Source organism: Megalopta genalis, chromosome 6, assembly GCF_051020955.1.
Source record: "Megalopta genalis isolate 19385.01 chromosome 6, iyMegGena1_principal, whole genome shotgun sequence".
Classification (NCBI taxonomy): domain Eukaryota; kingdom Metazoa; phylum Arthropoda; class Insecta; order Hymenoptera; family Halictidae; genus Megalopta; species Megalopta genalis.
This window is the reverse complement of record NC_135018.1, coordinates 22,487,767-22,512,229: the sequence shown is the minus strand read 5'-3', so window position 1 is coordinate 22,512,229 and position 24,463 is coordinate 22,487,767. Positions and strand designations below refer to the sequence as shown.

The window sequence follows — 24,463 nt, the reverse complement described above, 5'->3', positions numbered from 1 at the left end:
GAATTATTATACTGAAGAGTTTTTCGATGACTTCTAGATGCAATAATTAAAGTATTGATACGATTTTTCGGGTAAATAATTTTTAAAACTATCATTCAATATTACGAATTACATATTGCAATTACATATTGCATATTACGAATTACATATTGTAATAAATATATTCTGTTCAGTCTTGTACTTAGGTTTATTATTCTATGCAAATCTAAGTATGCACTAAACACTGTGTGCTGGTTGTGATATTGTAACATGTGATGAACAAATGGTGAAACAAATGATGATTCTTTTCGACTTCATTATAGGGGGTGTAATAAACATTATTCAATACGTTAAGATTGAAAAAAAGCAGTGCATATTCACATCCTAACAGAGCGCGCAATAATAATAAATCGATGGGTATACTTACGTGTTTAATATATGCTAAAATTGTAATGTGAACATTATAATAGCTTAGTCTCTAGGAAGAAAATATGAGGAGAACTCATAAATAATTTGTAAGGGGTCGCGCACACTATGCTTACAGTGACAAACATGCCACCTCCTGCGTAATTGTGCATCTAGTTATAACGTGTCTTTTGTAGCTCCTGTTATATCTGTCTCTTTAATACATTATTACATCGCAACACTTAATTGCTACCACCATAATACAATAAAATTCCAAGTTTTCAAACTGATGGAGAAATAAAATCATTTGAGGAAAACATATAAAAAGAAATTGCTTTTAAACATAGATAACTCTTGGAATATTTCTAAAACGAATGATCGTTGAAACTTAAAGCGTTTCCAAAACTAGTGCTTTTACAAAAATACCAGTAACGTCTTAATTATAAATATGATCTAAATTCTAAAATATCTAAAATATGATCGAATTCGTAAAAAATTACATCAGCTAACTGGTACGTGAAATTTTATTTTTGTATTAATATATATATATCCATTTACCTCTGAATAGTTAATTTATTTATTATCAAGCCACTTCAAATTAAACGTATGTCTTTTTAGAATGTTCATTGAAATATTCAATCTTAATTTAGTTGTAATGATCCTCTTACTTATTCAATTCAAACAAATTTTTAAATATTGCACGATTCCAATTTGGGGAACCAAAAAAATGTTCTTTCTCATGATATCGTCATCAAAAATACGTTTAACTGTTTAAGCAAGAAACTAAAAAAGCAGGAAATTTAAGCAAGAAGCAACCATAATCCTAAAAATAGCATTAAAATATGTAATTTATAACATAGCATGCAGCGAAACCATCCATCAACATTGTCCAGCTACATAAACCATCTAATTTAAAACGTTCAATAAATAACTACATTATTACCAATTTTTCGAACAAACAATCCCTAAAAGATTTCAAATACATCCAGAGAATAACGGCTACACTCAGAAAGAATCGCAAAAATTGGTTAATTCAGCAGAACGTTCACCCAATAAAACATTGAATAAAATACAATCCAATGAACTAAAACTGAATGAATCTATTCGACCCTAACACACCGGAATCTCAAGGCACCCAATTTAGTTGAAACCGTACAACGCCCCCAAAACCCAGCGCGAATTGAAAGTTTGCAAAATCTGTTTTCCAGATGAGTCACCCGGGGATGGAGAGTCTCGACATGTTGGATCCTGCAAACTCAATGACCACGCTGACGCCTATGTCAGAGAACACGGGCGGTGGACCAGGTCATCACACGGGTATCCATGGTCCCTCCGTGTACGGCGGGATGAACGGGATGATGGGACACCATCATCATCACGGAAACCTTGGCGGTGGTGGTGGCAGCGTGCCGCACCCGGCTCACCATCACCCTGCGATGGCTGCAGCCGCTGCGGCAGCTGCAGCTGCAGGTTTACATCCCGACGCGGACACGGACCCGCGCGAGTTGGAAGCGTTCGCCGAGCGGTTCAAGCAGAGACGCATTAAGCTCGGTGTGACGCAGGCGGACGTCGGTAAAGCTCTGGCGAATCTGAAGCTGCCTGGCGTCGGAGCTTTGTCACAGTCGACGATATGTCGGTTCGAGTCCCTCACGTTATCGCACAACAACATGATCGCCTTGAAGCCGATCCTTCAAGCGTGGCTGGAGGAGGCCGAGGCGCAGGCGAAGAACAAAAGGCGGGACCCAGACGCTCCGTCGGTGTTGCCGGCAGGCGAGAAGAAGAGGAAGCGAACGAGCATAGCCGCGCCAGAGAAGCGTTCCTTAGAGGCCTATTTCGCGGTTCAACCGCGGCCGTCGGGCGAGAAGATAGCCGCAATCGCGGAGAAGCTCGACCTGAAGAAGAACGTCGTCAGGGTCTGGTTCTGCAATCAGCGGCAGAAGCAGAAGCGCATGAAATTTGCGGCTCAACATTGACCCGAGGGTGGCTTGTGACAGCAAAACTGACCGTATCAGTTGCCCAGTCTCGAGCCGAAACCAGAACCCTTGACCGAGTTCCAAGGATGGCCGTAAACACCAGCGGATAACAAGACGCCGAACGGTCGCATCGCTGCGGAACTACCATCGCCGCGCCGGATGCACCAGGCCTGCACAAAGGCCTGCACCGGCGGCGGTGCAGTCGTTCGCGTTCAGTTACGAGGACTGCAACCCTTGGGTTCAAGTGGGCTGGAAACGGTGGCTCGATACTGCGGCCAAGCGAACTAACGTAGTTCACTGTCACAGGCATCAAACTAATATGCTGCGGTCGTCACGTCAGCAACGTGATGTTCTCGACGCGTCTTCTGCGGAGTACTTCATTCGCGGAGAAACGTTCCCCGGATCATCGACTCGCGAGCTTCTTCCCTCGATCCCCGTCGTGGATCTATGAGCAATCGTCGGTCGACGATGTACCAAACGGTGTTTAGTGATCCTCATGCTCACCCGGGTTTCGATTTATGCGATAGACTTCAACTGCTCACCCTTGTCGGGATGACTGGAGCGGAATAAACAGATATTGGAACGTTATACCTCGGCTTTTCGATTGATTGCTATGGAAATTGAAATTATGGGGCACAAGTTCGATGAACTATCGTTTAACACGTTGACTGCCACGTCGGTCATACATGAACGACTCTTTCTGATCAGAAACAAGGTGCTTCTATGTCAAATTTTACTAGTATTAAATGTAGCAATCACTTCAATCAATTTTAACTTTCACTATTTTTTAACAGTCAATGTGTTAAACACTATTACACCTTGGTCTTACGTTCTCTGTAGCAAATGTGCTCATGACAGCTGCTTTTACGTCATTTTCTAGAAGAAAAAGAAGCTCTATTTACTTGAAAGGTCAAGCATGAATATTTCGCTTGAATGTTAAAAGAAGATGGTAATATTTTTTTTCGGTAAGACCATGGGGTTAATATTAATTAACAAGGTTTAAAAGTCTACGGTTATTGAAATAGTCACTAAGAAACAGGAAGCATTTGTTTATAGTATGCAAAACTGTCATCCGAAGTCGGATAGAAGAGTGCTTGCGGAAACCTTAGACCAAAGCATCTGCAAAGTGAGATAGAATTTGCGAAGTGTATCAGCTACGATCGCGATAAAACCAGTTTACGAGCGTATCCACCCTCACGCCGGCTTCTATAAACTCGTTGGAATCGTCGTTGACGCCGATTTCATGACCAAAGGCTTCACGAATGTTCTTCAAATTGTCCTTTCTTCTCAATCTTAATTGACTAGGATATTTCCAATCGAAAAGAAATATAAAGCGTTCGTGCAACACTTTGAAAACACAAATTTACGTGAAGTATAAAGTAATTCAAGTAATATCTATCGTCTTTCTTCTGGAACATGCTTCAGTAACATGTCCCATTAACATGTCAGCTGATATTTCTTTTCTTCGATCACGACCGAAAGTAGAAGCATTCGCAAGCAAAGAATTTACGTCGTGAACTGCGAAATATCTTTAGCTCATGATAGATTTGTAATCTGTGGAAATTCAAATTTACACTTTTATCGACGAATTCAGAGACATTGAAGTTAAATATTATCAATTGATGGAGAAACAATCTCTTCCGTTGCAAATCCATAAAATCACGCAGTCTATGAGGTAGGACTCGACACCCGGAAAATCATTAGTTTTCTATAATTTGAAATCAGCCACGAGGGAAGTTTTCGCGAACGAGGAGAAGGCAATCGCAACGAAAAGAGCGAATAGTCATCGACGCGTCTGGAAAAGTACAATTCGAAACATAAAAGTATAAAAGTACGTATTGTTATAAAGTCGACGCGTGGACACGTCGCGCCGAAGAAATAAGTGATATTAATCCTAATGAAGACACTCAGTGCAGTGTAAAAAGTGAAACGATAGAAAAAAAGAAAGAAAGAGAGGAAGAGAGCGCGCGAGAGAGAAAGAAAGGGAGAGAGAGAGAGAGAGAGAGAGAGAGAGCGATGAGTGCATGCGTGCAAAAAAGGTAAGAATGAAACATCGAATGTTTAACATTAGGATAAGGTTTTTACTCATTGATTTTACGTTCACGGTACAGAACATCGCGTAAAGATACATCTGCTACTTCCAATCACGTGAAAAGTTTAAGAACAAACCTTGAGGATTACCATGAAATCTTTAACATTGATTCCCACTTTTCGTGAAACAGATACATTTTGCCGACAAACATCCCATCCCTCTTCACGCAACAAATAACAGTTTCATTTAAATGTTCACATGCAACAAAACATATCAATGTTTAGATTTATAAATGAAAACGTCAGATGTGTCTGAAACATTAAGATACGGTAACACTAGATTTTTATTCGATCGGAATCTATTTTAATTCCCCGTATCGCGCGCGACGAGAATGAGAACTTTATATCTATTAACGTATCTATATACTACGTATGTATAACAATGTATAAAAATCAAAGGTGCTATTACCTTCTACTATAGTTTATCAGTTTACGAAAATTATCAACGACTTCAAGGTTTGGAAAATTGCAAAAAAGTAACTTGGGGAATCTACGTTTTGTTATCGTTACGAACCGCACGCGTCTGTTCCAATACACGTTTCATTTGTGGACAATGTATCAGTGAGAATGATGCACAAGATTAAAATGAACGTAAGAGAGTAAAAGAGAAAGAGTGAGAGAGAGAGAGAGAGAGAGAGAGAGAGAAAGAAAGAGTGAATGAAAGTAAGAAATCATGACGAAGGAAGAAAGAAATACGAAAACGTGTTATGTAGTGATTTTGGACAATCAGTGAAAAGACTGTATCATATCATATTGAAGCAATACTGTAGTATTAGTCGACGAATTAATGAACTTTATTTGTATTCCACGTGATCGACCGCGTGTTCCCAATGCGCTGGATAATTGCTTTCGTGCAAAAACCAAGCGAGAGAAAGAAAGAAAGACAGAGAGAGAAAGAGAGAGAGAGAGAGAAAGAGAGAGATAGAGAGAGTAAAAGAAGGAAAGAGTAAGCGGCGTTCGATTAGCTTCTCTACGAGACGAACCAATCTAAAAGCCAATATTTTCGACGATAAGACACGATTGTTAAACGCATAACAAATAAGAGGACTTCGTGTAACGACTCGTATGCGATTGGGAGCGTGACGGATCGTTCATCGTACATTGAGAAATTGATCTTTCGATTCTTAAGAACTGTTCGCTGTACTTCGCGGCCTAGCGCGACTTATTTTTGTTCCCCGGCGATCTCGCTGTCTCTCGCTGACAACGAGACACTATCAACGTGAAAATAAACGGAATCCTCGTACGACTGTGCACGCAGGACCAACAATCCCACGTGTGCGACACTCGGCGAATTTATTCGAAGGAACTTCAAAAACAAATTGCGTCTGCTTGGAAACGGGAAAAGAAATGCTATACTTCGAAGTGAAAAGAAGCGTGCCAAGCGTGTCGATCGCCGAGAGTTCCACGCGTGAGAACACGGTCTAATCGGTAGCTAATCGATCGCTATTGATGATCCACGAACCAATCGCGAACTACAGTATTGCTCGTTTATTAGTCGTCTTTTTGGTTCGCTCGCTTCCCGAGCACAGTCAAAGACCCTGTGCACATTAGACGGGACAGATGCGTCTATTAAGCGAGGATTACTGTACGCTCGAATCCCGTACGACACACGGCGGAAAACAAAGTGATCATGCTCAAATATTCACGTGCACCGAGCAATACCACGGGGACGTTCGGCAGAGAAGGCGGTATATCATTGTAATAGCTAAAAGTGAACGGGAGGTCGGTAGTCATTTTTAAATTGTACATACGTAAAAGGATAAGTATTTTCTAGAGCAATAGTCTATTGCCATTCTACTAGATAATGGAAGAAAATTCTAGTGCAATATAGAGTCTAACGACATTTATATAATAATTATTATTATCATTATTATTATTATTATCATTATCATTATCATTATCATTATCATTATTATTATTATTATTATCATTATCATTATTATTATTATTATTATTATTATTATTACGTTATTATTTGTTATTTTACCTTGCTGCCTGAGTTCAGTAGGTCAGTATTGTCGCATCTATTGATTCGAAACCAGATTCGCGAATTCGTCCCAGTTGGACTCGAGACGATTCTTTTCTACCTTGTCGGAACATTATTTTCGTAGACACACTGTGTGACAAAATATACTCCGCTGATAACAGTAACTATCATCGGACACGTTTCTTCATCATGCACAGAGTATTTGGAAATGGGACTATACAATGTATCAAAGTTCCGGGACATTTTACGTTCATTAGTATCATTTTCGACTAGCTACAAGCAACTGCAGATATTGGTGAAGCTAGTTTTCTTAGCATTCTGATTTGTTCGCTCTTCTGAAATCTTACAATGGCTCATGCACGTTCTGCGATGCGATTTATTGTTACGCTTCGAAGTATATCGATGTTATTTGTTTATCTGAAAATTGAATTGGTACGTTCGCATCTGTTGTAAAGAGTATTCGACTGTTTACGTATTGTTGCCTTTTTGGGGGGTGATTCTACCAGCCAAAATAAAAAAAAGAAATTCAAATCAAGACTGACTAACTAAGTTGTGGTGGAATCTTCGTTTTCAAATTATTAACGATCAAATAATCTGCCAATGGCGATGCGTGAGTCAGGTAAGTAAAGATGCAAACTTAACGGCGTATGCAATTATTTTCCTGAAGTCTCATGCACAAATACATGGCGTTGAACCTGACTATTATCTCATTAATTCTCAAATATCAATGATTATTGATAACGTAAGATGAAATTCTTATGCGATTGTCTCGATCGAAATTGTTTTCACATTCTAACTACGTTCCATTATGCATCAAACACAAACCATTTCCAAATACGAACGACGACTAAAATTATATTAAGACGATGAAGATCGAACGTAAACGAGCAGTGAATTCTATGTGATTGTTAAAGACTTTGTATATTAAGAATAATCACATTCTTAGTAGAGCAGTAATCTTACGAATTTCAGCGAATTTAACGTTATAACGATCTGATCGAGAACGTTATAAAATATTATACTCTTCAATACAAATCATTCCCCAAAAAGATGATTACATGTAGTTGAACATCATCGGTAGGCGATAAGAATAAACGCAGTTACGTACTGAGAAAATTGAATTGGAAAAATTTCGTGGAAACGTATCTGTAATTCTTCTATTGTTTTTGGAACAAGTAGTTAATTATTTAAATTCTCCGAGCAAACAGAAATACGTTTCTTTCCATAAATTAACAATCTTCACCGTTTTTCCAAATAAGTCTAACGAAAATGGAATGTTCCTAAAAAGCAACGTTACAATTAAAATGCTGTTACTGCAACGTTTTCTATTACCGACACACATCACTCTCTCAATTGTCAGCTTTTTATTCAATTGCGATAATAATTGTAATTATTAGTTACAGTTTCGAGATCAAATTTTGTTTGAAGAAGCAGCTGTAAAAAACAAGACAGGTTGCTGATCTATTTGCGTTTTAAGTTGTTTAATGATTTACACGTTTTCGATGTATCAAGTTTGCAACACGCTAAAAAAATTTCCGACTACCAAGCTTTAACAATGACCTAAATGCATTATACCTTTTACGTTTTCAATACATAAGAAGGAAATTGCTTGAAATCTATCAGCTTGCTACTGTGACCTCATTTTTCGAAGTATTATACACGAGGTATCTGTTTCGTCTATTCTCGTAACATCGATACAATTCGTTTGATCAATGTCACAATGTTCCTTCTGCAGTTCTCGTCACTTGATGAGTATCGACTCTGCTACCGAGACACTCTTATATTTTGATTAACGTGAAACTTCGTTTTGCATATTCCATATTCCTTCAAAAAGTTCTTTTTTAATCAAGATCAGACATACAACAGGCGTATGAAAACTGTTTCTCTCTCATCGTGACAAATTGCTACGACGCGACGGTAAAGAACTTATCTCATAACTTCCTCGATCAGGCATGACCGAGTGTTCACACTGGAAGTAGAACATTCAAAAAACGAACTGTTCTGTAGGCACTAAAGACAGGGTAACAAGCAACAAGTCATATCGCAGGATGCTTTGAATAGTTATTATTATCATAATGTGCACCTAGGAGCCTTGCTATTTGGCGCGAGTAGGTATATGTGCCGTGTACATTTTTTTTTAAAACTAAAAACGGAATAAGGCAGAACTCTAGGTCACTATTTTGCATACTTGTATATAATAATCAACTACCAACGAAGGAACGAGAACCTTCTTGTCGATTCAATGAGTTGTGATCGATTTTCGTATCGATCTGTTTTCTGATTCTTTCTCATGATTTACGCTTCAGACGAAATTCCGAAATTGACTCGTTGACAATGTGGCAAAAAGAAAATCGTTAATTTCGTCGTGTAATATTGCAATAAGAACCAAACAGAATAGTCTTTGAACGAGGAGAACATCGTCGTCTCGCGCACGACAGGAAACTGCAATCACGTTCCCATTATTCTGCGTGCCAAGTACTTCGAAGCAACAAGCAACGTTTACAATCTCGTTACAAAGCGCCTACACTATATTCCAATGCATGTACAATCCGGTAATATTCTCGAACTTAATAGTAAGAGGACATAATTGAACTTTCTACTCGTGGATAAATCGGGTACGAAGCTTACGTATTGTATTATACATATATTCTCTATTTACAAGAAATCCGAGCATACATTGTACACGTATATAGGATGATCCATGAACATTAGTTGCCATTTCAAAGTGTGCGTAACGATCTAGGTTTGCTCATTTTTATACATATGACCAACGTGCGAATTAAGTTTACTTTGAAATTCTCAATTGTCTGAAAAAATATTTAAAAACTTTTCAGAAACACAGATGCAAGTATCTAATAGAGTGTATGAGTAAACGTAGCACTCCAGATTATCTGGATTATTGTTGTCTTTATTTATTCATCTTATACATATTTTTTGTTTATATTATAACAGTAGAATCTTTTGATGATCGGAATTATTATAATACGACATTTTTCATTATAAATAGCTTTTCGCAATTCTATCACGCTGCATTAAAGTGAAAATGATACTGATTTACATAATAAATGCTTTGTAACTTAATTTATGATTTTATTCGAAAAGTCTGAATTACAAAATTGACATCGACGACTACAGAATTAAAGTTTCATAATATACTGAATATTAAATTCACCCGAATCTTCTCATAAATGTTTGAATGTTTGAAGAATTAGGTTTTTAAAAATAGATTCAATTTTTCAATTTTGCAACCAATTAATGGAATATATACAAGTGAAGTAGAAGCAATAACTTCAACGTGATCGATACTTATTTACGTAAATATTACGCAGTAGTCTTGTGCGATTAAAAAATAGTGAAAATAACATGAAAGCACACTTTCAGCAACCTTGAACATAATTGTTTCGATTAAATGACATTTATACATGCATCCAATAAACGTTTTAATTAATTCAATGGAAAATGGATACCATTAACTATTTCTGTGTCGATTATAATAGAAAATTATAATATTATTTAGAATAAAATTGAACCAATACAAGTGTTTTTTGTGAAAAATAATAATTTATTTATATATCGCCTTTAAAAGTGATGCAAAATTGAGTCACAAGTATAATTGTACAGCTGGAAAACTACATAAAGTACAATAAAACTCTTGTATGTTTAATACATAAAAATAAGTGTAAATTAACATATACCATTAGTTACTTTCATTTCCTTCGGCGATATTTATACAAAATTATCATTTTTCATAAAAAGTCACTTGTATTGTTACAATTTTGTTCCTTACTGTATTTGTGCTGTACAAATGGCATTGAGATTATATTTATTACTTGCACTGACATTACATTTATATTTTACATCGTATAAAGGTATCAAGTGCGAACTACACAATGAAAGGGTTAAAAGATAATTTCAAAAGTAAGTCGACACGATGCCAAGTCTTTGAATCGACCAAGTAAAGATGAAAGCGAACTGTTTTCGCTTCCATGGATTATCCTATACAAAACATACTTGCAAAAGCCGGACAAATAAACCGAAGTTGCTCGAAAAGCTCGCGTATACCTACATGCGCAAAAGACGAAGATTCTTGTGTATATATATAAATATATATAAATGTGTATAAATTATTCTTGATTTACGGAACGGTCACACGCAGCAGCGGCGATAGTTTTTGAACGCTTGACGGAAGCTAAAACTAACAATATAACCGAAGAGTATTATGTTGAGACGTACAATTATAAGAGGGGTTTGTATAAAGAATCTACGAGGACTACTAATTAGTATAAATAATTACTATCAATAACTAGATTGAATGTTTGTAATAAATCTACAGAAGCCAAAATGAATTGTTAAACATAGAATCTTACTCATAGGTGTATGCGTGATCAGTTCCCAGTAGCCGCTCTTTTTTCGAATCGACATTTACCGTTTAGCGTAAGATCGTTTTAACCACTTTGCATAATTTACATAATTAAGCCCCATCCCCATTGATTCACGTTTGTTTCGCGTTTTATTTAATCGTAAAGACTCTAACAGCGGCAGTGAACGAGGAGAATACGCAAACGATTTTCAGATCAATTTAGAGAACGACTATTTTAAAACGACGAATTAGTAGAGGAGGGGGGCGAGAGACGTTTTAGAAGCGTAATAATTATTCAAAAATCATAAATACTGTTTACATATCATAGCGAAATGGAATTTCGATACGAGTATACCCCAGCGACCACTGTTATTACAGCATTTGCGTGTCTTTCGTATTTCTAAACGACTAACGCCATTCGAAGGAACGCGCACTGTACACTTATACGAGATGTATAAAAAAAAGGAACATTCTATCCTGCGTGCCATGTATCGACTAATGAGAGAACAAATCATAAATCGCGCGCAATTGACAATGCATCCTTCTTACGTTCTATAAATCGTATAAACATTTCGTTGTCGTTAATGGTTTAAATAGATATAAAAAGAAAGAAACACGATAAACCAATCGGGTATAGTTGTAAGCGTTCCAAATGATTTGCTGATTTTTTTTCTCAGAGATCATTGTATAAAAAACCAACGCGATTCGGCGACGAGAATGGTTCTGTAAAATACGGCAAGATCTAGTAGGATATACATATATTGTAAAAGTATCTGAACACCATTTATGAGTAAGACCGTAATTGACCGATATAATAATATAATAAAGACATATCATAAAGTATCAGTTTAATTGCCTGACATTGTAGAATTTCTATGTAAATATGTTGCGTGCAACTTGGATCGGCGTTCCGGGAGAATGGAAAAGTTGTATCGAGTAATTGTTTCGAGATAGATGAACGGCTCACCAAGCATTAGCTAATTATCGTTCGATTCGGGCAGAAGGCTTTCATTATTTGTAATCGTCGTAAAGATTATCACGAGTTTGTATATAATCACGCGTAACTATGTTTGTAAATTGTTATGTAATAATTAATGCACTAGTTAAACTTTATTCGCTTCGGAACCTGCGACGCGCGTCTGCTAATTGGTTACGCCGTCTCGCGACCTATCGTTCGTGTCGTTTCATAGCACTGAGATTTTTGTAATGTCGATCTACCGCGTACGATAGTTTCTAGGGATTTTCATTTCGGATCTGGCTGTCGCGACGCACGTGATATTTTAGCAATCCAGCGAAACTAAATGATTACTCCGAAGAAAAATCAATGTTAGTAATAAAAATATTAATAAAATATACATTGCTGGGGGTGATATTATTCATTTCATCACGGTATTCGTATAAAAATACACTTCTAACACATTTGTTTGCAAATTCTAATTAAACGCTGATTATTCTCAATCTGTTAGTTGTTGGTGTGTTTGTTAAAAACAGTTTCTAAAAACATTTTATTATGAGGGTTTAAAGTGTCAACAGGAACTTTCTCACACGCGACGAATAACAGAAGACAATACAAATTCATACAAATATCCATGATGAATGCTGGTACGATGCACTTGTTAAAAAAAACTCGAACGACTAGAACGTTTTCTTATGATTGATATAACATACAATAATAGTGTTCGGAAGAGTTCTCCATGTTACCAGAAATTGTGAGTACCTACATGTTTTAACCTATTCTTTAGAATACTTTTTCAAACCATACTAATGTAGTAACATAAAAATAGTAGTTATTGGTCCGTAATATTTCTGCATAAGAATTATGTCTCACAGATTGCTAAAACGTCACATTGCATACGACTCAAAATCTCCTCAAACGAACAATGCCTGTAAACTATGAATAGACGTAGATGATTACGAAAGAGCCACTTTTGTGAAGATAACAGTCTCTTAAGGACAAATGTGTCGTGAAAAGAAACCGATGTTCTGAGACACACCAAATTGCGCGCAATATAAAACAAAGGAAAACAAATTTTCCTCCATACTGTACATATCATGTGCCATATCTCATTTACCATACTTTGTGTCCAACTTTGTTCCAAGTACCTATTCAACTATAAATATTATAGTATAATAAAGTAAACCTTGATGTTATTGATAAATTATTTGTCTTTCCATTGCGCCCTTCTATTCCTTTAAAATGACAATTTTTTCATTTGTTTGTTTATGCTTGCATGTGCATGTTTAATATTGGAGTCGACGAACTGGAGTATATAACTTCATGTTTCCTGCGCAAACAATTGCATAATTTCCATGTTGGTAAACCAAACATTTTAGGACTGTCTATTTTGAACCTGTTTGACAATTCTACAATGGATTTTGCAATTCCTCCTTAACTCGATAATTATATTATTTCTGTAGCACTTATTTTACTTTATTTATACAGTACTTATTTAGTTCAGACAAAATAATTTAGAGAAATAATAGAGAAATTATATAGTAATTTAGAGAAATAATAAAGAAATTATATAGTAATATTATACTGTGAACCGAAAACGTGTGGGTTTAAACAATTTCTGAATTCATTTATTGTACTATAAATCACCATTGATTTTTCACATTCTACTTTCTTTGAAGTTAATTTCTCGTGTAATTATATGCACATATTATGATGTATAAATATCTCAATATTTCATTCTGCACAAAAAATATAAACTTATTCCGAAACTTCAGTAATTTATTGTTCCAAAATACAATACAAAGACAATGAAAAATGTATGAATAAGTAAGTATTTAAAAAGTGACGATTTTTATAATAACCAAGTATTATAATAACATCACGTTACAAGAAATACGTTTTATGCAAACATAGCATGACCTTTGACCTTAGAAAAATCTTGAAATGTATTAGTATACACTTGTAATCTACATATGCAGATTTTATTTCACTAAAAAGGCAAACTCGTTCTCGATCAAACAAATGAAATATCGTAAAATAAACGTCGTTATAAGCAATAAATGAAGGCAGAGAAAAAAAATTGAAAGATCCTGTCGTGTACAAAAAGAATTTTATCAGAACGCAATACATATTAATGTATAATTATATACTGAATCGGAGTTTAAATGTTGATGTCTTCCTGACACGTTTTCCTTATCTAGGTATATGTCTATGTATCGTGTTTACATGAACAGCAAGTTCAATGTGCGCCGTAGTAGAACACGTGCGATATTTTTATTGAACCGAATCTAGACGCAGCTACATTGCGTGTCGTATCGCTATCAAGAATTGTGCAGAATTATAAATTTATGACATGAACACTAGCATACCGTTGAAGAGATTATTTATCCAAATCAAAAAATCGCACTTCAATGCACGCTTCTTGTAAAATGGGTAATGTTATCGCCACGACACTTGATGGTTATCAAGAAACTTCATGAGTCAACTAACGAATCTAAAAAGTATCCAATTAATACCACCATATTAATTAGGTTAATGCAATTTTCCACGTATCATTTATAACGACTGAAACTGCTGACTTACACAGTAATTATTCATTGAATTCCGTGTTCACAATTTTAATTATTTAATTTCTAGCTATATGCAAGAAATTTATCAAATAATTATAAGAATAATGATCATTTATTGCTTTTCAACATACATCACATTATTGAATTGAAAGTTTTACCTCTCAAAAACTCTGGCTAATATATGAATATGTGAATAATATATAAATATGTAAATATGTGAATATAAATATATGCACATATTTGTTTATATCAGATACTAACTATGAAATATAATTTTATGAAGTTACTGTATTTTTAAAGTAAATGTGTTAGAAATAACAAAACATAAATTCACGAATGAACCGTTGATATGAAACAGATCGAGTTAATTTTGAAAGCATAACATGTCAATTTCAATTTACTAAGATTACTAAAAAAAGAAGGAAACCTAAAAATATTTACTGTCTCTTGCCATTCTTGCCATTTACCCTAGATCGGAGGACTTTATTGACAAAAATACAACTGACTATGTTTGGGGTCATCTATAATTGTATTTATCTCTTTTTGCCAACATATTTCCGAAGGTACAGTTCCTACAGTTCCTTAATGAAACGTGAAAATCAACTGCTCGTACTACAAAGAGTCAGACTCGCGATGAAGATATCATGCAAAATAACCCATTAAATAGGAATATCATTCATTTTTTCTAAATCGAAACAAAAAATTTGATTTTTCTTTTATTAAAATCTACGAATGAAAGTAAATAAAGATATATAAGAAACGCAAATTGTCTCGTTCTATCAGGGAAATTATGAAGTACGAACAAGTGCTAATGAACGCAGCTGCGAAAGAAATTGTAGTGCAAGGGGTTAATTAGCGAAATCTAGGCTGTCGAATAATAATATTTATTCTCAAGATCCAAATCGATCCAAGCCCCGCTGCCCGAGTGTTAATATCTCGAACAACCTCTAAGGATCTCCAGCTCGGACCTCTCCAAAAACTGAAGCAGAAAGATCAAAAGTTCAGTCGGCAATCATGCACACAGTAGCCTCGCAGCTGCAGTTGTCTGGAATAACCTGTTACAGTGCCAGAAGAGAGCTTCAGAAGGAAAAAGCCGCGAGGGAAACGAGTTTATAGTATCTGCTGATTAATTGGTACTGCATGTAAACACCGTTCGGTACCTAAGGCTTGTTTGCCTGTGTATACACAGCTCATAAGGATGGAGAAGTATATGGGGGTCGTACAATACGCGAGCGTACGCTGACACACCACACTCGTGCACTCAAGCCCGAACATGTGGCAGGCGTGCCTAACTCATGTAGCCTTTGTGTTACAAATCATGTTTACATTATCGCTACTCCTATGGTACGAACCGATGCACTGTGCTCGCACTCGTTCTGAATGACCCAATAGCCTGGGGAAAACGCGTAGCCAATTTACCCCCGAGCTGGACTTGATTAGTTTAGTTTTTGGATTTGTTAGGGCCGGCACAGTTTAACCCTGAACTGCCTGAGCGTGATCTTTGGGGCTCGATGGAAATTCTTGGACCAACGATAGCTTGATCGTATCTATTACAAAAATGTACAACGTAACTTGAGTTCTTGATTCTTCTGAACATGTGAAGGAAGTTGTGGGAATACGTCAAAATCCACCTCCGTAGTTGAAGTTTGAAGGTAAATGCTTTTTTCATATAATAGTCAGTAATAAGATTTTTGGAATTACAACGTTTTGTAGACGCTTAGTATGTGAGAAACTGGAGGAAGAGAATTGAGAAATGGCTATTCTTACTTCAAAGTAAAAATGCATGCAGAACTTGGGCATAGTTTTAGTACAGAATAATGCACATAATCAGCATTTATAATAGCGACGATAAGACATTAATGAAAAATGAATATGAAATGATGATAGCGATCCATACTAAGTCCGATAGCAGACTTTATGTGAATCCTAATTTTTATTTCCAGAGTAATGAACGAATATAGTTTATCAATGATAAAATTCCGTGTGATAAAGTTAAAGAATAAACCTCATTGATATTTGTCAATTTATTCTTGTATTTTCACATTGTCTAGTAACTTTTCATCCTCATATTTGTTGGATACTGATTGGAATGGGGTAAAACCAAAATATCGTTGCTTGCTACTAGAACTACACATTCGATAAGGCAGTAAAAATCGACCAATACCCTCCCTCAAATTATCGCGAGAACGGCTGCATTTGATATATTGTATTCAAGCGTACAACAAGCCCACGACTTTATTGTTGACGAACGCTGTAATAGTGCGGCTGCAAACAATACAAGGTAAATTAATAGCATACATCACCTCGCGCAAAACTAATTTCATATTAGCAATCAGACTGTTTCACAAACATTCGTCAATGACGGAACACGTTGACGCTAAGTCGTAAAATAGCACGAAATATTGTTAATAGCAACTGACTGTGTTACAGGTGCCGGAGATCTACGTGTTTTTTCAGGTTGACTGCCATGTCAATCGTACGTTCTCGACACAATTCTTCATTGAGATGGTAGCCACCGAACTGGATTTTAGGTATTTACGACAAAAAGGAGTAGCTGAAATTTGAAATGGTACACAAATTGGAGAAATCTATTTTCTAGCCTCAGCTTATCCAAATTATTAATGAAAAAAAGAACTATTTTCTTCGCGTTTCTTATAATTGATACGAACAGTTTTTATTATGCACTGACACAGTTTTCCAGTTCAGGTTGCATTAAATATATAATTTTGTATGTTCAAGATGATTTTAAGTTAAATTTCATTCATTAATCTAGATATAATGACATTATTTTTTTCAAAGCTTTGTGCCCAGATCCTGACTTTGACCGTAAAGCTCACTAATACAGGGTAAATCGTCGAACTTGGCAATACGAGAAGTCAACAACACGTCCAGCTCACAACAATTCTAAAATACCTTGGAACTTCCACCAGCCTGTGTTGTGAAACATCAAATAGCCTGTAAGTGCAGAACTCCGATACTGCTTTTTTAACCCCTTGCACTTTTATCAACAAGTCAGTCTCATGATGAACGTATTATCTAGTAAATATGAATGTTATGTATAGTAAATATAAAGGTTAAATAACTATATTCATATATTTTTTTAATTTTCTTCAATTCTAAAATAGAGTAACCACTAATATAAAACTTTTAGAATTCTGTATTGAAACGATATTTCGGTGATTTCTCCGTGGAACTAGGTTACCATGGAAATTATTATAACATAGTGTCAACACGTCGATATTGGTTCTTAAAACATTGATTTAAATAATACATCAACACAATCTAATAAATCTAGATAATAATCATGTGATAATATTTTAACAGTTACAAATTCGTTGTATGAAATTTGACTTACAATATGTCACTGTCGATTGTTTAACGCTTGTATAAGCGGCTTGTAATAAGCTGTTATAAGCAGCTTGTATAATGGGTTTACTCTTTGAAGAGTACCAAATTTCTATATCATAATGTAGTTTATATGTATAATATAATATATTATACCAAATTCTTATTTCTCCTCGACTTGCGAACAAATTGTTTCCCATAATCTCTCAAAATTGAACCCTAGCCATCATCTCAATATTCCTCGAAATTAATGACTGAGTCAAAGGTCGAACTATTACAATCAATAGTAATCCTAATCCTCTTTGATATTCATCGTAAAAATGTCCAATGAATGTCAAAAACTTTGAGATTATAATTGTGATGTAGAAGAAGAGCATCGAAGTTCCTAAACTCGTGATAGCAGACAGTTTTCCCCTATCCAAAATCCATGTTACTTTTTCTTTTCACTCGACCTGGTTGTTCGTAAAAGAACGAACAGGATGCAGCATGCAAAAACGCAAAACAGCTCCGCGTTTGAAAATTCTCCGTTCCCCGCAGCTTTCTGCCTATTTCAAGCAAGTATAAACCAGCGTTACGACGTCGCGGCGGCGGGAGAGGAATAAAAAAGAATAGCACTGCAGTTGTAAGTTTCCAAGAATACCGGGGAACATTACGGTGCGATCTCATCATAAAAGTTATGGCTACACAATGACAAGCTCATGAATGATGCACCGGCCGCGGAATTATCAAAGTTATGTGACATTGTTCGGCGGCGGGACTCGTGGTCCAGCACATAAAGGGCTTCGTGACACGCGAAATTGAGCAAAGGGGGCAGAAGCTACCACAGGTTAGAGACCCAGACTGAAAGAACCAGTCCGAACGGCGGGACGGAGAGAACGGAAAATGAAGAAAGGGAAAGGAGACGGTTAGAAATAGAATGGCAAGCAAAAGATAAGAGCGGGAAAGGGAATAAAAGAGGGCAGAAGCCAGAGAAAATATCTAAAATGTCGTGACAGTGAGAGGTTAGATATAGCATGCTGCCGGGGCCGGTACAGCAGATATAACGGGCGCAACGCAGTAGTTGCCGACGCGAGACCCAAGCTATGCCAGTGAATTATACATGATACAGAACACAATCACCCCTCTCGACCTTCCTAACTTGTCCGAAAACCGCCTCTCAGCTTCCAACTGGCCGTGCGCGAATGCCGATATCCGACTATCTCCTCGCACCAACGACATGCGACACCACGGTCTGTCGACCACTTATGCTTTCCACCTATTTCCGATCCGGTCCGAGAATTTTTACTCTGATTAATCGACATTGATTGCAGAAGCATTTCTTCGACTTTAACGATGCACGGTTAAATTCTGAAAAAGTTGGCCAAAATGCAATTTTTGAAGTATTTTATACAAGCAGCAAAACGCTGCAGTTGTACATACAGTGATTCTCATTAATATTCAGACACTTTTTAAAACGCAATAACTTTTTTAAGATTAGAATAAACGATTTGAATTCTTTTTTAGATGATAGAGGAACTCTGGTATACTAGACAATGACTAAACTATAATACTTTGTTACGACTTTGCTGTTACTTGGAATGACAAAACAAAATAAAAGACTCTCGCTTTATAACTTTTTTATCTGAGCCTATAACGAAAATTTATAAAATTCATTTCGTAGATCTCGAGAAAATAATAGGAAAGTAATTGATATCAGGAAAAAAATAAGTTGAAAACAAAGTTTATGACGAGCATTTTACATGATCAAATTTTACATTAAACTTAATGAAAATACAAAGTAACTTCTTCGAAAGTCACAAACCTTCTCCCGCCACATTAAGAAAGTAATTTTCTTTTAAAGAATGTCTAAATATTAATGAAACTGCACTTTAATGTGTGCAAGTTTTATTCGACCTAAATCGTGGAAAATAATAAACCTCTGCATATTTCGTAGACAATTTTTATAAAAAATTTTAGACGGATCAAGCTCGCTTCAATTATTTGTTTTTCAACTAACAGCTATTCGGCAGGAGATTGAAATTTTCAGCGAGTGCAAACACAAGTGAAATAAAAATGAATAATCCGAAGCCTCCGAAAAATTTTCTGGTTTCATGTATTGAATAAATAAACGATTGGAAGCGTTTGGAACCGCGTCACTCACTCCGTCGATCTGATAACGGAAATTTTAAGGTGCAAAATATGAATCATTACGTTCGTTGAATGTATCGATTTGCCACTACTAATGCAGAATACTTTCATAATTCTGCGTTTCTGATCTACTTATGATTTCGTTCTTCACTCTGTTAGTTTTTGATCATATTAATCGGGAAGGATGAGTTAATTTGCAATTCGTGTTTGCTACGAATTTTCTGCAATTTTTCATTTTCGTCTGATTCATCCAATATAATCCTTTCATTTTACATATAGTGAGTTAGGCAGTTTATCATATATTCTACGTCAGAAAAATCTACTTTTAAATAACCACATGATTTTATGATAATTTTTTACTCTATTCCTTTCTAGATAATATTTCATCTCATTATATCGTATGGACTTTGTATAACTACATTTTCACATTTCTTATCTGTGTTCTGTAATCTATGGCATAGTATTAAAAGTTTCTATTGCTCAAAAAAATTAAAATTAAAATTACTCAAAAAAAATAAATAAAGTAAAATAAAGTAAAGATTGCAATTTGAGTAATTATTAAAACTAGATCCTTGAACGTACAGGCAAGGCGAGCCCGTTTCGGCATTGCATTTACGTCAGTTATGTTCGGAGTCGTTGACGTGTAAAAAAGGGAAGCAAAATGCAGTTCGTCGGGTGTTGATTAAGTTCCACAGGTCCAGCAGCGACTGTTAATTTCTGATCTCATATTTAAGTGGAAAAGAGTTCGTGCGACGCAGACGACGCGCTTTCGTATTTTTACGAGAGTGCTAATGGTGTCGAAAGACCCTCTCTCGCCTTGACGAGAATCTACCCTCGCCTTCCTTCTCCTGTCTTAATTGAAAAAATATGAACTTTTTTGTCGTCGCCGGAGAGTACTTTGTTCCCCCTTAATACCACCGCTGTCTTACTTGCCGCGTTATTATAAAACATTGTAGTTTTCCGCGCGAAAGATTAAGCTCGGTTCTTCCGTGCCATAAAGGAAAATTGATTTAAGTCGTCCCGTAAAGAAAACAATTTCAACCGTGCTCATTCGTACACTGAATTCTTAACTACCAATTAATTATATACTATTCCGAGGTAATATTATAAACAGAAAACGAAAATTTACCAAAAACAATATGTTTGTTTTAGTAATATTGTATTGTATTGAAAATTTTTTTTTTGCAATCAGCAGTACATAGAAAGAAAGTCATGAAAGGGATTATATCATAAATAGCCTGCGAATTTTTATGCAAAATAAAACATTATTCATTAACAGAAACAGGTAGGAGTGTACTCCTTCTCTTAAAAATTTGAATTAATGTAGCAATATTCTTATATTCTTCTGATATCTTTACTTCTCTGTATTTCATACATTCATTTTTGCCACAAATTCATACAATCTGCGGTTTAAATTGTAACTTAAAATACGAGTAGCCGCAGTATTACAAAGTATCACTATATTCAAATACTATTTAAGAATGCATTATTAGAAATAAGTTGTGTTTTTTAAAGTTATATACACGATTATAAATAAAAGATATTATACATTATTTATAATATCCTGATATCGAATAAAATACTTGAATATATAGCTTTCGAAAGATCGTATGATTAAAGTAGCATTCTTTCAATTTGCTAAATTGACCGCCTTGTCAATTTCGAAGAATATTTTGAATCATGAAAGCGCATTTAATTCAAAAAGCTAATACAATCCATTTGTGTTTAACTCAACATATGTATTAAATGCATTTCACGCAATAATCGATGCGTTCACATGCTCGCCAAATGTTTGTCTAACAATAAGTATTACAAGGCAAAATGTCCACTATTTTGAAATAAAAGTACAGTAAATTCCCTCCAATTGTCCCTCAGCTTGTAAATAAAAATGAACAATTTCGGAAGGTGAGATATGATTATTCGAATCTCGCGGTTCGTTTGTATAATTGTTGACAATCAGTGACTATAAAAACGAGCGGCGATGCTCGACCTCCTCTTCCAAAATTGTCTATTTTTGTTTGCAAGCTGAGAAACAATTGGAGAGAATTTACTGTATGTACAATCACTCTGATACCACTATAGATTTCGGTATCCAACGCCGGACTATTATTTAAGGAGGTTCTTAAAGTTAATCCTAAATCCCAATTGCTGTGACGGTTAAAAGACGACGCGACGCGGCAGCAAAAACACAACCTGGTCTCCGCTAATCAAAGTGTTTGTCTTGGCTTAATCCTAGCTTAGCGGAGACTTAAATATTCCTTGTAAACTTCCGTCCAACGTCGGGGATTACTAAATGGGAGCAACGGAGGGTCTTGTCTTCGACTTAGCTAGAAAGTGCCAAGCTTGGCTGTAATAGGATAAGACCGCCGAGGAGCTTTCTTTGTTGGTTTACGTACAAAGTGTGTCATGTATTGCTAAAGGAACCACCTCTTCCGATCTTCTGCAGAAAAAAAAAAATATATATACATTATACATATATATACATTATTTATACCGTTGCTACGTTTACTTCGATACGTATGAAGCTTATTTACTTGAAACATGAAACAAACGCAAAGAATTTAGTTAATTTAGTTAATTTAGTTTTTTTCATCGCATGTCAATGTATTACATTGCAAAGTGAATCTACGGGTCTGCTAAAAATATTATGAACATACAGATATTGAATTATAATTATAAACAGCGGATCATTGTTCAAAATAACAATGTTCTGCTTCAATTACAAGTACGAAAGAGTACATCGATATTCTTAAAGTCATGTTATCTTTTCACTGTTTTAAATTCTACCATCGCATTTTGTCTATAAATGCGTAAAATCCGTAGTTCAATAATCAGTAATTATTAATATTACTGATTCAATCCTCTATTTGTTCTCGATCTACTGAAAAATTAATCCTTAAACCATGTAATTTACTGCATGTTATGTTTCGTAGTGTAGAAAAATGTTGAACCAGAAATATACACATAAAATATTTTCTTACGATATCTCGACAGCCATGAAAACATATCAAAAAGGGAGATTTTCCTAAATACTGTTGCTTTATTAAATCAAAAATAATATGTAATAATTGATAACAAGGTAACGAGATATAAAGAATGAGAAATGTTTCTAAATATTTTTACCTCGATAAGTCAACAATAATCTAAAGTAATAGAATCGATGTGCTATGCAATAATCATAACGTTGTATGGCGTAAATATCATATATGATGTAGCGTAAATTATATCAATTTGTGATAATATGGTATTATGAAGAGAACTCATTTCTCAGAAATAAAAGTAGTGCAGAATTAATTATCCTGCGAACAACCGCTCATGACGAAGCATGGGAAAGCTGCGTAGCTGATGGAATGAACTGAAGGAAATGGGAGGGTGACAACTCACAGTGTGACGGACATTTGACACGCAAGACCGAGAAGTCGCCATATAATTAGTCGCGATACGCGACAATGGCGTGCACGGACACAGCAGAATTTGAGTAGTTTGAGGTTGCCGTAGTACGATGCCAGGCAGGAGTTGGAGGAAAAGGGATTGGTGGTCAGTCTAGTAAGGAATAATAGACATCGCTTTAGTAAGGAGTAATGGGTACCACGCACAAGAAAGAAGAATATGCAAAACGAAATAAGTTATAACTTCTACTACAACGATGTATATTCACTGTAAAACCTACAAAATTGTAAATAAGCGGTGCGTTCCGAAAATTTTACGCAAATTTAACACCAAATCTACCAAGCGGTAATAGTGACTTGTTTTATTGTCTCATAACAGTAAAAAGATCGAATTTATCTTGGTTTAATAAAGTTTTTATTATGAAACATGCTCCAATAATGTAATTTACGCAAGCATTTTCCACGAAAGGGTCTTCAAATTTTGTAAGATTATAAAATAAGAAACCGGTAACTTTTACCGTGATAGGTTTAGTGTTAAAAGTGGTATCAAAATTTTGTTTAAAGTTTCTATACACAGCATTAAAAAATATAGTTTGCGTTAATGTACAACTATTGATATGCGCCAAAGTTGTTTTGTTTACAAAATGTAGAAATGCTACTTACCCTCGCGTTAGTAAATAGCATGCCACATTACCTACGAATGTCACATAAATGTTTAATTAACACTGATTACCATTTTCAACACATTCATTACTATTATAGTCTTGTAGAACAATACCGAATAAATATATAAATAATTCTATCATAGCCTGCATACATTAAATTATGACTTTGTAAGATCAATTTAATGTTACAGAGAAATAGTCGCTTGAACACGCATATACAGTTGAATGCATTTACATGCATATACAGCTGAATTTGGCCTTCTGCTTAATTATTCACAGCATTGAAAATACGCCGACCTTGTAACCTCTTAAGCGAACAAACTTCAGAAACATAATTAAAATAACTTTTACATGATCGTAACGAACGGAGATATGTACTTTTCATTTTGGAACGGGGATACCTTTTATTTTGGTCTGCATATGTCATGAAGCGATAATTACGTAAAGAGCTGAAACACGTGGCAGTAAAAGAAAAAGTAAAGGAAGAAATGTACATATGTTTATATACAAAGCTTGCGGCGCCTCATGACATCCATCTTGCACTAATTAACTAATTTTTCACCGTTAACTTTAATGATCTCCTCTCCCTAAATTCTGCTGCTTATTTTGAAAAATCA

The 24,463-nt window shown here is 35.5% G+C and overlaps 1 protein-coding gene and 1 long non-coding RNA gene across 3 annotated transcripts in view; both read left to right on the top strand.

The window, feature by feature from the left end:
- Positions 1–12,954, top strand: part of acj6 (abnormal chemosensory protein 6) — a 76,771-nt gene extending 63,817 nt beyond the window's left edge. For both annotated transcript variants that reach the window (XM_076523362.1, XM_076523361.1), the window contains exon 4: positions 1,593–12,954. In XM_076523362.1, coding sequence (XP_076379477.1) covers positions 1,593–2,357 — 765 coding nt within the window. In that variant the 3' untranslated portion in view covers positions 2,358–12,954. The remainder of the gene's footprint in view (positions 1–1,592) is intronic.
- A 1,695-nt stretch (positions 12,955–14,649) lies between these two features.
- On the top strand, positions 14,650–17,787 carry LOC143259656 (uncharacterized). Its single transcript, XR_013033673.1, has 4 exons — positions 14,650–15,972; positions 16,372–16,601; positions 16,751–16,851; positions 17,120–17,787. It is a non-coding gene; the product is annotated as an uncharacterized LOC143259656 (long non-coding RNA).
- The last annotated feature ends 6,676 nt before the right edge of the window (positions 17,788–24,463 follow it).